This window comes from Larus michahellis, chromosome 13, assembly GCF_964199755.1.
Source record: "Larus michahellis chromosome 13, bLarMic1.1, whole genome shotgun sequence".
Lineage (NCBI taxonomy): Eukaryota > Metazoa > Chordata > Aves > Charadriiformes > Laridae > Larus > Larus michahellis.
Genome location: NC_133908.1, coordinates 12,888,121 through 12,901,108, shown reverse-complemented (window position 1 = coordinate 12,901,108; position 12,988 = coordinate 12,888,121). Strand labels below are relative to the sequence as shown.

The window sequence follows — 12,988 nt, the reverse complement described above, 5'->3', positions numbered from 1 at the left end:
GGCCCCATCAGGCGGCTGCAGAGGAAGACTCTGGTTTCCATGGCAGCCAGCCCAGCTTCTCCAGACGTTCAGATATTCATTAAAAATAAATCCTTCCCAACGTATTAGCTGACAAACAAGCTTAAACAGCTATGCAACACACGGATTTATTAATGCATCGAATGCAAACACCACCGCCTCGTGTCGGAAGCTGCGAACTCGCCTGGCGATGGCTGGCTCTGAAGAAGAGCCGTGCCGGGGTGCGGCACCATCGGACAATGCCGAGCCAAACCTCACGCCGGAGGATGCTGAGTTACCCCAGGGGCAGGACCAAACGTGCAGCAGGGAGGAGCACAGGACTTCCCTGGGGCAGGATCGCACCCTGAGCCTGACTAACCCCATTTACCACCTTCTTCTGTCCCCCCCCAGTCACCGAGAGATGTTTTGGCAGTGAGAGCTCTTGCCACAAACCCAAAGCAAGGCTGCGACTCCCAAGGGAGCCAACACCAACGCAGGCGAAGGCGAGAGGAGCTCCTGTCCCAGCCCCCTCCAGACAAAACACACCCCGAGGCCAGAGTCGTATCCAACTTCTGTATTTAGTGGCTCTTTACAGAACTTGTTCCTTCCAAAATTGTTAAACAAAGTTCATCGATCTCATAGAAACTTTTGAAGTACAGTACATGAGCCTAACAAAAACGTGACCAGTATGTCCCGCTAGCTTTAATACAACAGAATTGCCGTGTTCAAGACGATCCTAAGTGCTTCCTCAAATCCCGTTCCGCTAAAGCTCCCGCTCGCACACGATGGAGAAGAGCAGTCAACGGTCGTGCCTCGACCTTCTGCAGCACGGTGGCAGGGAAAAGAGCGGCCGTGGGCAAGCTGGGGCTCATGGGGGCAGGGTAGGCGGGCAAGGAGAGCCGTGCCTTCGCAGAGCCGCTTTTAGCATCGCTCATCAGCTACCACTCAAATATAAAAATACCTTCTATTCTGATAAAAATGCATACAGTGGAAAATTAGTCAATGCATAGCCTCGGAGCCTGGCAGGGGAGCCCTCCCGATGACCGCCTCGGTGGGTGATGGCTGATGCCGTGTGGGGAGGGGACAGAGCAGAGCAGCCCAGCGCGGTCCACCCCACCTCGGTTAAAGGCATTTTGCTAGCACTGGTGGCAGCGGGGTCGGGGAGGTGGTGGGGGGCACGCCGGGATGGTGCCACCGCCAAGCTCCTGCGCCTTCGCACGGGGTCAGCCCCAGCAAGCCAAAGCCCCGTGGTGCTTTGCCCAATTCAGACAGGAGCCTGGCGTGACACCCCAGGGCTCATCCCGGCTTCACCGGCAGCCACCGCCTGGGGACACAAACACGGTGAGGGGCTGCACCTCCTGCCTGGGTGCTCTCCCTAAAAACAAAGTGCTTCAGCCGCAAGAGCTGGCTGTGGCGCTGGGAGCAGCCCCCAGCACAGCTCGGCCCCCACAGGTGGGCGGCTCATTTTTGGGTGCTGGACCCCAAGCTCTGGTGCCCCAGGTGCAAAGCTCACAGGATCTGTCTTTTTCTGTCCCAAAAGGACAACAGCAGAGCTCAGGGAACTGGGATGCCACGGATGCCCATCCCCAGCAAGCCAGAGCCGACCTCGAGCATCACCCCTGGGTACCCTCTCGCTCCCAAAATGGCAAACACGGGTTGCTTCCTTTGCTTTTGCGTTATTTTTTCTCTTCCTTTGGGAGCCGGCAGGAGCCACACCGCGCCGTATCAGGGCTGCCACCGGTTGCCGGCTGGAGGAAGCGTGAGGGACGGCGTTCGGACCATGCTACATCTTGTTCCAGAAGGCTATGGCAGACATTTCTACAACATATACAACCGCACGGGACATTCTGTGTTACAAAGGTTTCAAAAAACATAAACCACCAGAACTAAATACATACTCGATGGCATCAAGGTTTTCGCTTTAGAGTCTTCAGGGACTATGACGCAGTCTCTGGCTGGGGCAGAAGCGATGCAGTGTCTTAGACAGAGGTGGAAACCGCTCGGCAAAAGTTTATTAAATTTGGTCAGTCTCATAGTGCTTCTTGATGGCTTTGCTCAGTAAGTCTTTTCTGTGGGGGTTTTTTTTGTTTGTTTTTTTGTTTTTTTTTTTTAATCTCATCCAGTGGCAAACTACAAGACTTCAGTGTACATTTAATGACACAACTGCTACATCATCTTGATTTTATAGCTATCTTTAATATCAAAGCAGCTTAAGCTGTTAATAAATTCCAAAGTATCCTTTTATTAAAATATCTAAAAGAGGTCTATAAATATTTTTTTTTCTTTTTTTTTCTTTTCTTTTCTAAAATTGTTCCCAGTTTTTCACATTTAAAACAAAGCCGGGGGCGGGGGGGGGCGGCTTCATAGTGGGGGCCCCCCCCCCTTTCCACGGGCGCTCCCCTCCGTGGCGCCGGCCGCCTGTCGCCTCTCGGTGCGCGCTGCATTTAACAAAATATATATATATATGTGGGTGTGTATATATATATTTAGGGCGGCAGGGGGGTGGGGTGGGGTGGGGGCTCAGAACTCCCACTCGAGGGCCTCCTCGCGGTTGGCGGCCCGCTCCAGGCGGTGGATGATGTTGTTGAGGTTGGCCATCTTCTCGTGGCGCCGCTGGACGCTGGTGCTGAGCCGGGGGCCGGGAGCCGGCGGCAGTGCCGGTGAAACCGGCCCGGCAGAGGATGGCCCCGGGGAAGCCGAGCCGGCGAGGCCAGGCGAGGAGGCCGCCGAGGGCGACGTCGGGGAGACCTCCAAGCTGCAACGGGACGACCCGGCGGAGGACTGGGAGCTGTCGGGGTGCGGCGGCGGTGGTGGGGGTCCCCCGGTGGCAGCACCGGCACGGCCCCCCCGCCGCGGGAGGCTGCCAGCGCTAGGGGCGGCAGCGTGGGGGGCTGCCCCCCGCTCTTCCTGGGGAGGTCCGGTCCCCTCGGCCGCCCCGGCCGGGCTGTGCGAGTCCCGCCGGCGGCCCCAGCCGCCCGCTTCCCCCTGCTCCTCCTTCACCTTCACGGGCGCTGCGGCGCAGGGATGCTCGCCCTTCCCCAACACGGGTTTACGGTCCTCGGCATCCGAATCGGGGCTGTGGGGGGCCTGGCGCCCGGGGATGGCCGTCCCGCTGCTCTGCTCTGCGTCCGTGTCGTTGTCCTGCGTGCCCTCCACCAGCATCTCCCGGCGCATCCGCGACCTGCCGGGACACAAGCGCGGTGGGTTGGTGACCACCAACCATCACGTCCCGAAAATGCATCTCCAGCCAGAAAAACGCGATGACATTGCTTGAGATGTAAAACCTCACCTTGTTGGCCTTTAAAACGCTTTTTTTTGGGGAAAATCAGTGCTGCTTGAACACGGGAACTGCATTTTGCAACACTTTGGACTGTTTCCAGCCAATGTTTTCCACTGCCTTATTTTTGTTGTTGTTTAATACACAGCATTTTTCAAAGGTTTATTTTAGGGTGGTTTTGTTTACTGAGAGCAGGAGGGGCTTTCCTGGAACCACGCAAGGGGAAAGGTGGCGGGTTTAAAAACCCCATTGGTCAATGTTTCACCAAAAACCCTGATTTTTCAAGCACTCCCCCACGCTCCCACACGATCGCTTCATGTGAGAAACCTCAGCCAGCTCCCATAAACACTGACCATCTACTTTACGCTGCCCAGGGGGAGTTGGAGGTAGTCGGAGGCAGATTTCAGACAAGCACTTCTATGTCTTCTTATACTGGTTTATACCGGGGAGCAGGCACAACCCACCACCGGGGCTGCTGAGACAAAGCAGGTTGCTCTTGGTGTGGGTCTGGGGAGGATTCAGGAGCAGTGTGTCCATCTGCAATACTGCTGCTCTCTGGGGCTGGGCTGCTGTGGGGATGGAGTCTGTGCTCCAGGAGCCTCTATAAGGCTTTCCCCCACCCATCGTGGAGCTCCTGCTCAGTGGCAGGTGGAGTACCGCACCAGGGAGCAGGCAGACATGAGCACGGTAACCTCTTTAGATGCTCAAGATCACAGAATCATAGAATCATAGAATTGTCTAGGTTGGAAGGGACCTTTAAGATCATTGAGTCATCAAGATGACTTGGTCAGGGTGGTTGACACCTCTTGATTACACACCAGCCAGGGCACATGCAGCATTTCGTCTGCAATCCTGCACCTGGGGACCTCCAGTGACCACGTGTTGGTCTGCACCTTCTCTGTCTAGGCAAGAGGGACTGGCAGGGCTGGAAGAGGACTGGTGACACGGCACCATGAGACATCCAAAGTCTGGGAGCACCCATACCTGTAGTTGTGGAACCAGTTGATGACAGTATTGGTCTTGAGGTTGAGCTGGAAGGAGAGCAGCTCGATGGTCTGCTGGGAGGGGTAAGGTTCCAGCTGGTAGGCTTTCTTCAGGGCTTCCTTCTCCTCCGGGGCCAGCACCACTCGTGGCTTCTTGATCTGGAGGAGGCTGAGGTCCTGCGGCTGCAGGCTGGGGCTGGCGCACTCGGAGCGGGCGCTGGGGGACTCGCTGTCCGAGCCGGCGCTCATCAGCCCGTACCGACGTTTCAGGTAGGCTGCAGGAGAGGAGACCCAGCTGCGCGTCGCTTGCCCCCCAGCCTGGGGAGCCCCCCCTTGGCCATCACCCTCGACCTGCGGAAGCTGCATCTCCCTGACCCTCACCTTTCTTCTCTAGCTTCTTCATGTCGCGCAGTTTCTCCACGTTGTGGGGGTCGTTGAGCCAGAGCTGCATGCGGACGAAGGGCTCCCTCCCCTTCAGGCTCAGCTTGTGCCACGGCTTGGGCCTGGAGAGGAGATCGGACACCGAGCCCTGCGTCAGGCCCAGGATGCTCTCCCCAAACAGCCGCTGGCCTGGCGGAGGAGAAGCAGAGGTGGTTAGAGCTGGGGAGAGCAGCAGGGCGGGCGCTACAGTCCCCCCACGGAGCAGGTGCACCCCGTTTCCCAGCCAGCATCCTCCCCAGCACGCCGGGATCCCCCCGAGCACCCGCAGAGAACCAGGGGGGGATCTGCGGCTACGGGAATTGGGGTGATGCATCCATGCAGCCTCACCAGCGGCTCCCGAAAACCCAGGCGGGGAGAAGGTCCGCACCTAAATTGTTGTCCGTCAAGACCTCCTTGACCTTCTTGGTGATGGAGTAGGTGTCCAGCTCGGGGGACATGGCCACGATCTCCTGGATGCCCACGGGTCCCTGGCTGTTGGAGTAGGTCTTCCCACCCAGCGCAGGCGTCGACCGGCTCTCGGGCTGCTGGTTTTCTTTGCTGCTCTCTAAGGCCAGGGTGAGGGGCTCCTGGCAGCCCTTCTCGTGCTCCGAGGGGCTGGGGGGCGGCGAGGGGGACGGCTGGGGCTCTGCCGGGCTGGCTGCAGGACACCGGGGGAGAGGGGTCAACAGGGACAGCAGGAGGGGAGAGCAGAGGGGACACGGCGGGAGCGGAAAGGTTATTTTGGGGATGCCCGTGGCTCTGCCCTCCGGAGAGGGGGGATGCCAGATGAGTTTTTCCGGCGGCTATGGCTAAGTGGGAGGAACCAGTGGAATAGCAGAGAGAAAATACCACTAATTTAAAAAAAAACAAACCAGTTACTTCTGTACGCCAGGCACAAAGCCAAGAATTTCTGTTGTGTTTTTCCTTTTTTCTGTTTTTTAAACTAGATGACTTCCAAAACCTGTCTCCACAAAATAACATTTGAGGGTCTAACAGCCCTAAATCATCTAAGTGACAAATTAAGGGGGTTCGAAATGAGCCGGATGCATCGGCGGGGGGGATGAAAGGGGTTTCCCAGTATTGGGGTGCTGGGGGTGGCAGGACTCCCCGGCACTGGGGTGGGGGTAGGATGTGGGGGACAGATGCAGAAACCTCGGGGACAGTGAGGGCACGTGGGGACCACGGGGACAGCGGTGGCACTTACCCTGGGAGGGTGTCGGCTGCTGGCTGATGCCTTGGCCCAGCTGGTCGGTCAGCCAGAGCTGCATGCGGATGAAGGGCTCCCGACCCTTCTGCGTCAGCTTGCTCCACGGCTTGGGCCGCGACAGCATGTCGCTCACGCTGCCCTGGGACAGCCCCAGCACCTAGGCACCGCGCAGGCATCACCACTGGGGACAGGGCAAGCTCCCCCCAGCGCCAGGCTACTGCCTGCTCTCCGTCCCCACGTCGAGGGAGGGGAAGCAGGTTGCCCCCGTTGCCGTGCTTACAGCCCCCTGGCACGTCCGACCCCTTGGCCCCAGCCGCCGGGTGCTGGGACCATGGTGGGTCCCCTGGGGATACCCAGTGGGCTGGGAGGACAGTCCCCACAGGGCTCTGCACAGGGGACAGGGTGTTCCTGGTGGGATGTGCCACCAACCAGTGGGTGGTGGCCACTGGGAGACTGCTTGGGATTGGGCCAGACCCTGAGGACTCAGCATCCTCCAAGGGGAAACCCACCAAGGAGAGGGGGGGACCCTGGAAGGACCTGGCAGAGGCAGCCAGTGAGCCCTGAGCTCTGAGTTGTAAAGCAGAGGGGACACCAAACCCCCCTCCTCCAGGCTGGTACCTTCTCTCCGAAGATCCTCTGGCAGATGCCGTTCTTGGCCAACTTCTCCTTGACCTGCCGGGTCAGCTCCAGCGTGTCCACCTCCCTGTACATGTACATCTCGTACTGCTCGGGCGTCAGCGGTGGCACGGTGGGCTTCAGGGTCCGCGGCACGTAGGCGGGGTAGTAGGAGAGGCGACCACCAGCCGCCGGCTCCGTGCCGGCTCCCTCCGTCTTCATCTCTGTCAGCCGGTGGGGCTCGTCATCCGCCAGCGGCAGCTCGTCCTCGTTGGCGCCGCCCTCGCTGGGCTCGCCCCGCGGCCAGCCCCTGCCGTTGGCCATGCTGGAGTAGCTCGAGGAGGAGGAGGAGAGCGAAGGCGAGACGGAGGTGTAGGGTCGGCTGAGCAGGCTCCGCTCTGATGCCCAGTGCTGGTCGAAGTAGGAGCCGGCATCACCGATCTCCGACTTCACCTTCCGGATGATGCTCTGGACGAAGGCGGCGGGTGAGAGGACGGCCAGCGGGGTCTGCGGGGGGCCGGGGCTGGCCCCGCTCCCCTCCTCCTGCTTGACGTAGGTTGGGACGATGTTCTGGCTGACGGCAGCCAGCGTGGAGCGCTCGGCGGGCGGCGTGTCCCCGGGGCGCCCGCTGCCCCCCGACTCCATCTCCAGCAGCGCCTGCTGCTGTGCCTGCATCTCCCGCCGCGCCTGCTCCAGGATGCTCTTGATGGCGTCCTCCGAGCTGCTGCCGCCCGCCCCGTTGGCCACCGCCTGCGACGTCGATGGCGTTTTGGGTTCCCCTGCAAAGAAAAGGGGTGAGGGGAGCCCCAAGGTGCAGCACGCAGCATTTTACCATGTGGCCATCATTCAAAATGGCAGGAAAAAAAGAGATTTCAGCCCAATCTGGTTGGGAGCACTCTCCATCAAGCAGATGGCCCGTGAGGGTGCAGATCAGAAGAAGGACCGGCAGCACCCAAAAAGCAAAAGCTGCGACACCCCCAGCTCTAAACAGGCTTCTTTTTCGACAATTGCAAAATAAATCCCATTACCAACAACGGCAATAGACAAACATGTTTGTTTTCCCTGTCTGTCTTTCCACTGTTCCTGTCTAATTTAATTCTCCGGGATTCTGCTTTCTCAGCAGACTACCTGTTTTAATGTATTTCATTTCTTGTAATTGACTGCGAGCGCAGCTGCTTTAATGATTCCTTGTGCCAGATGGATCGTGCATCCTCATTTAATCATCTGTTTTGGGGCAGGGGGGAGGAAAGGGTAGATCCAAAGTTTCTGAAAGCCCGGGTACAAATGCCGCTGCATGGGGAGTCTTTCGTCCCTAACAGTATTTACCAGCATTTCTTCCCATCGCGCCCCAAATCTCTACGGATGTCAGCGGGAGAAATGCCAAATAAAGCCCATTTTGGCCCAGACATGGGGTTAGGCTGCTGCCCGGCACCCGGTGCCACCCTGCCCAGGACCATGCTGAGAGATCCAGGCTTGCCAGGGTCTGGCTAAAGTTTCCTCGGGGAGGCAGAGACCCCTGTGCCGGACACTGTCGGTTTTGCGGGTGTTTCGCCGTGCCGTGGGACCCGCAGCCGTGCAGCACCCAGCCGCTGGCACCCCTCCGGGTGCTGCTCCCACGGAGAGCTCGGCCACCCACACGCCGGCACCTACCTCCCTTCTGCGACTCGATCTCCTTCTTCGCCTGCTCCAGGATGCTTTTGATGGCGTCGTCAGAGCCGGTCTCTGGTGTCCTGATCCGCGGCGTGATGCTACCTGATCAAAGAGGCAGGATAACAGCTTTGTCACCGGCGCTGGTTTTACAAGCTCCGCTTGTGTGTCAGGAAGTATTTACTGCTCCTCATGTTCAGTTATTTTTAGGGATGCTGGTTTTAAGACAAATGTCACTCCCGATTAGTCGTGAGCCGGAGTACAGGGAGCCCCGGTAGCCCCCGCGGCCAGCTCTTGCCTCCGGCACGGCGTCTCTTGGCCACCTTGCTCACCCCATCCAAGGGCACCTGCTCCCCACTGATGTACCTGGGGCTGAGCGGAGACACGGGCACAGGGACCACAGTCCCCCTCCCTGGCATCGCGCCCTCCCGCGGGAGATGATTTAATGCTGAATCAAATCCAGGGGATAAATCTGAGCCCTTTCAGGTTGAAATGCCAGCAGATGCATGGGCCAGCATCGCCCCATCCCTCTGCCACCGTAGGGACACGAGTGACCGGCCACCACCGCTGCCACCGCAGAGACGAGGCCGGGAGCCGCCGTCCCCGCAGCTGTGCGTGCAGGCGGCAGGGCATCACCGTTTCGCGGTGGTGCCGACACCGTGCCGAGGTCCCGTAGCATTAAGACTTCATTATTTTAACAAAATATTCCCGAGCACATTGATTCATACGCCACGAAACAGCCTAATGAATAATTAAATGGCACTTGTCAGAATAAACGAGTAAAGCACGTCCAGGGATGCAGCTTCCACGAAGGGTTCTTGTTAATCGCTACCATTTGCCGGGGCTCCAGCCCACCCCGCAGTGAGCGGGGGGACCACGAGGGACAACCCCCGAGGCCGGGGCCACCCCAACCACTCACCTCTCTGGCGCACCTGGATAGTCCTCAGGGCCAGCACGTTCTGCTCGTCGGAGAGGAACTGCTTCATCTTGATGAACGGCTCCTTGCCCTTCACCGTCAGCTTGCGCCAGGGCTTGGGCCGGGCCAGGATCTCGCTGACGGAGCCCTGCGACAGCCCCAGCACGTAGTGCCCGAAGACCCGCTGCCCGATGTTGTGCTTCAGCAGCTGCTCCTTCACCTGGAAGGCGATTTCGGCCGTGTCCAGCTGCTCCTCGTCGGCAGAGCTGCCGGCGCTGCCCTCGGACGGCTCGCCGGGCGGGCTGGCGGCGTTGGTGGCAGGCACAGCGCCAGGGGGCACGGTGCCGCTTTTGGCCCCGAAAAAGGCGGAGGAGAAGGGTGGCCCCCCACCCGCGCTCTCGCTCTTGTAGGCGGGCGGAGGGAGGTGGGGGGTCTTGGCGTCCCCTGAAAGCCGCTCGCCCCCTGGGAAGGGGGACAGCGAGAAAGTCCGGGGGCCGTCGGGGGCCAGGCCGGGGCCGGGCAGAGGCGGGAGGGGAGTGGGGGAGGCGGGTTCATCCGCCGGGGCATGCTGGGGGGACGGGTACGGCTGCTCCATGCCCAACGAATCCTTCCCCGACTCGTCTTCGGAGTGATCCTCCTCTAGAGATGAACAAGAGAGAGGGAGACGCACTAGAGTCCCCCCGGCCGATGGCCCCGGCACAGCTTCGCAGCAAAGCATCTCCTGCCTCAGTTTCCCCAGGTGGCATCCCACCCCTCGTCCATCCCCCGCACCCGCTGCTGGCCCCAGGCTCCTTCCCAGAGCCAGGGCAGGATCCAGCCCTGCTGCCTACATTCCCAGGGATGCTCACAGTGGGACTGGGGATGCCATAGGACCCTGGGACCCTACCAGTGCTGGCCAGCAGGCTGGGCTTCTCCAGCAGGTACTTCTGCGAGGGGTAGAAAGCCTCCTTCCCCAGCAGCAGGGCCTCCTCCGCCTTCGATATGCTCTGCAAGGAGCCAAGCCGAGATGGGAAAGGGCGGCGGAACCATTGGCGACAGGGCTGGCACACACACCCCAGCCCGGCCAGCGTGCCGGCATGCACCGCGGCACTTGCCTGGGGAAGGCTGCAGCTGGCAGAGGCCACCTTCATCGCCTTCAGGATGCTGGGAGGGAGACAAGGGGGGTGACTCGGCGGGCATGGCTTTTTGCTGCCGTCAAGCCGCCGAGCATTACGGCTGCCGAAGTGTGCCATGGGTGCCGGTGGCACGCGGCTGGCCGGGGGACAGGCAGGCAGCAGGCATGGATGCCGGTCGAGCCATACCTCAGCTCTGTTTTGATCTCCTCGTAGTCCGCCTGTGCCTGCAGCTTCTCCTCCAGCTTCTGCGGAGCAGACGGGGGGGAGTCCTCACAGCCGGCTCCCGGTGCACACCCGGCACGGCCGGACCCGCACCCACCCCCCCCTCCCCGGCAAGTCTCCAGCCCCCATGGGCGCACCTCGATGGCTTCATTCTTGGCAGCCAGCTGCCCCTCCAGCTCGGCGATCTGGTTGGCAGAGGACTCCTCCAGCTCCTGCAGCGAGCTCTGGAGGTGCTGGACATCCTTCAGGAGCCGCAGGATCTCCCGGTCCTTGGCAGCCAGAGCTGCCTCCAGCCTCGACCCTGAGCACATGGAATAGTTCACTTTGTCCTGCCGGGAGAGGGGACACCGTCAGTCCCAGCCGCCCGACGTGGGGACAAGGGCCACCCTCCCCATCAGACGCATCCCCACGGGGAGCAGGTGAGACCAGGACTCAGCCCTGCGGGATGGGGACCCAGGGTGACACAGTCCTGGGGAGGGACAGACCTTTCCTCTGCCCTTAAAGATCTCCCAGGTACATCTTGGTGCTATGGGGGTGCACGGCCCCCCTCCCCATAGGAGGCTGGGGCTGCAGGTAGGGCATGGCCAAAGCTACCAGCCCACGGCGGAAAAATGCCTCGGTCACCGGCACCTCAAGCTTGCTCACAAACATGGTGGTGCGAAAGGGTGGTCCCAAACGCAATGGGATGCTCCTGAGCACAACGGGATGCTCCTGAACATGCTTGGGTGCTCCTGGCTGCTATGGGGTGCTCCTAGCTATGATGGGGTGCTCCCAAGTGCAATGGGATGCTCCTGGATGTGATGGATGCTCCTGGCCATGATGAGGTGGTGCTGGCCGTGATGGGGTGCTGCCAGCCCTGACAGGGTGCTCCTGGCCACGATGGGGTGCTGCTGGCCATGACGGGATGCTGCCAGCCCTGACAGGGTAATCCTGGCCACGATGGGGTGCTGCTGGCCACGATGGGGTGCTGCCCTCACCGCGGTGGCGCCCGGCGGGGAGCAGCAGGCCAGGCGGAGAGAGCTGTTCACGGCCGCCAGTTGCTCCCGCAAACTCTCCACCTCCCTCTGCGCCGCCTCCGCTCGCTGCAAGAGAGCAGAAAGCGCCTCAGGCCGGGCACCCGCAGCTCATCCCACCCCACTGGTGCAGGACCTGCACCGACCTGCGCCTCTCCTCAGCATCCTGCTCCCACCACCGTCACCTTAAGCCCCCTCCATGTATTTTGGCTCCCCACATCCTAACGCGGTTCCCAGTCCCGATCTCTGGGCACCAGCAGCCCACCTCCAGGACGCTGCCTTTTTCTACCCAAAAGGCCGTATTTACATGCAATTTGCTCTTTAAATCTCTTTCATTATCCACGGACATTCATTTGTACCTACGTTTTCAGAATTCAATAAAACTAGTGCAGAGGAATGGGTAAGGCCGGAAGGAATTGCGTCAGAAACCAGCACCAGGCTGGTGTGGGTCGTGCCCCGAAACAGCCGTCAGAGGCTGGAGGTGACAAATGCCGGCTCCAGCAGCCAACGTGGAGAGCGGCGGGAGCCCAAACACACTAGTGACCCCCAACATGGGGCAGGGGGTCCCACCGGGCTGGTTTGGAGGAGCCACCGGGTGAAGGAAACCAGAGCCCCCCGCTTTGTAGGGCTTCTCAGTCCTGGAGTCTGGCCACCCCGGTACCATTTTTGGGGAGAGACATCCAGGCCATGCGGATGCTTGGGGTGCTGTGGTGGGTACAGTGGCTGGGGGGCTGTGGCTGAGCACAGCAGAGGGGGACCAGGGTACGTGCCCTGCACTGGCTGGAAAATCATCTCCCGACTCACCTGGTTGGCTTTTTCGAGGTTTGTCATGATCATGGCTACTTCGTCTGCCCTGCGACGAGAAAGCAAGAGGCGTCAGCCGGCGTGGAGGCAAGGACACAGCCCTCCATGGCCGGCGAGGGCTCCTGCCTTAGGTCTAGGGAGCCCCCGTGACTCGGGATGCTGCGATGGTCACTTGAAGCATCTCAGCACCTCAAGCACGGTGGGGATGTGCCGGCACTGCCGCAGGCTGCTCAGCTCAGCCTTGGGCACAACAACAGCCTACGGGCACGACCGAGCATCGCCGGCAGCTTACTTGGACGCAGCTTCCTCGTCGTATTTACACCGCAGCTCCAGCAGCTCCGTCTGGGTGGCCTTCAGCGCTGGGAGGAGGAAGAGGAGGGTGAGCCGTGGGGTGGGGGTTTGGCCCCCCGTGGCCGGCGGCCCCTGCCCCGGCCCCCCTACCTGCGTGGAGCACTTTGATCTTCTCCTCTGCCTCCCCCAGCCGAGCGGCCAAAGTGACCTGTGCTTCCTGCAGCCCCCTGCGAGAGACGGGCATCAGCGATGCGCCGGCGGCACCGCGGCCATGCCGACCCCACAGTCCCCCGAGGGCACACAGAGACCCCCTCGCTGTGTCCCCATCACTCAGTGACAACAGAGAAACAGCCGCCGGTGGATGTCGGGACATGCTCAAGCCGTGTTACCCCCTGATGTTAAGGGGTTTATTGCTCCAGGTGTAGAAAATTCACTTTGGGCTGAATATAGTCCTGATCCCTGTTGCTGAAACCCCTCCGAT

At 60.5% G+C, this 12,988-nt stretch overlaps 1 protein-coding gene across 9 annotated transcripts in view; it reads right to left on the bottom strand.

Moving 5' to 3' along the window:
- Window positions 1-2,219: 2,219 nt before the first annotated feature.
- CUX2 (cut like homeobox 2) overlaps window positions 2,220-12,988 on the bottom strand; it is a 67,878-nt gene continuing 57,109 nt past the window's right edge. For 8 of the 9 annotated variants that reach the window (XM_074606325.1, XM_074606324.1, XM_074606329.1 and 5 more), the window contains 15 exons: window positions 12,658-12,734; window positions 12,509-12,575; window positions 12,217-12,265; window positions 11,377-11,481; window positions 10,537-10,728; window positions 10,364-10,422; window positions 9,949-10,205; window positions 9,066-9,701; window positions 8,150-8,251; window positions 6,503-7,278; window positions 5,882-6,041; window positions 5,066-5,335; window positions 4,639-4,827; window positions 4,259-4,532; window positions 2,220-3,178 (listed from right to left, as the gene is read on the bottom strand). In XM_074606325.1, coding sequence (XP_074462426.1) covers window positions 2,518-3,178; window positions 4,259-4,532; window positions 4,639-4,827; window positions 5,066-5,335; window positions 5,882-6,041; window positions 6,503-7,278; window positions 8,150-8,251; window positions 9,066-9,701; window positions 9,949-10,205; window positions 10,364-10,422; window positions 10,537-10,728; window positions 11,377-11,481; window positions 12,217-12,265; window positions 12,509-12,575; window positions 12,658-12,734 — 3,874 coding nt within the window. In that variant the 3' untranslated portion in view covers window positions 2,220-2,517. The remainder of the gene's footprint in view (window positions 3,179-4,258; window positions 4,533-4,638; window positions 4,828-5,065; window positions 5,336-5,881; window positions 6,042-6,502; window positions 7,279-8,149; window positions 8,252-9,065; window positions 9,702-9,948; window positions 10,206-10,363; window positions 10,423-10,536; window positions 10,729-11,376; window positions 11,482-12,216; window positions 12,266-12,508; window positions 12,576-12,657; window positions 12,735-12,988) is intronic. The other variant, XM_074606322.1, reaches the window with a different exon arrangement.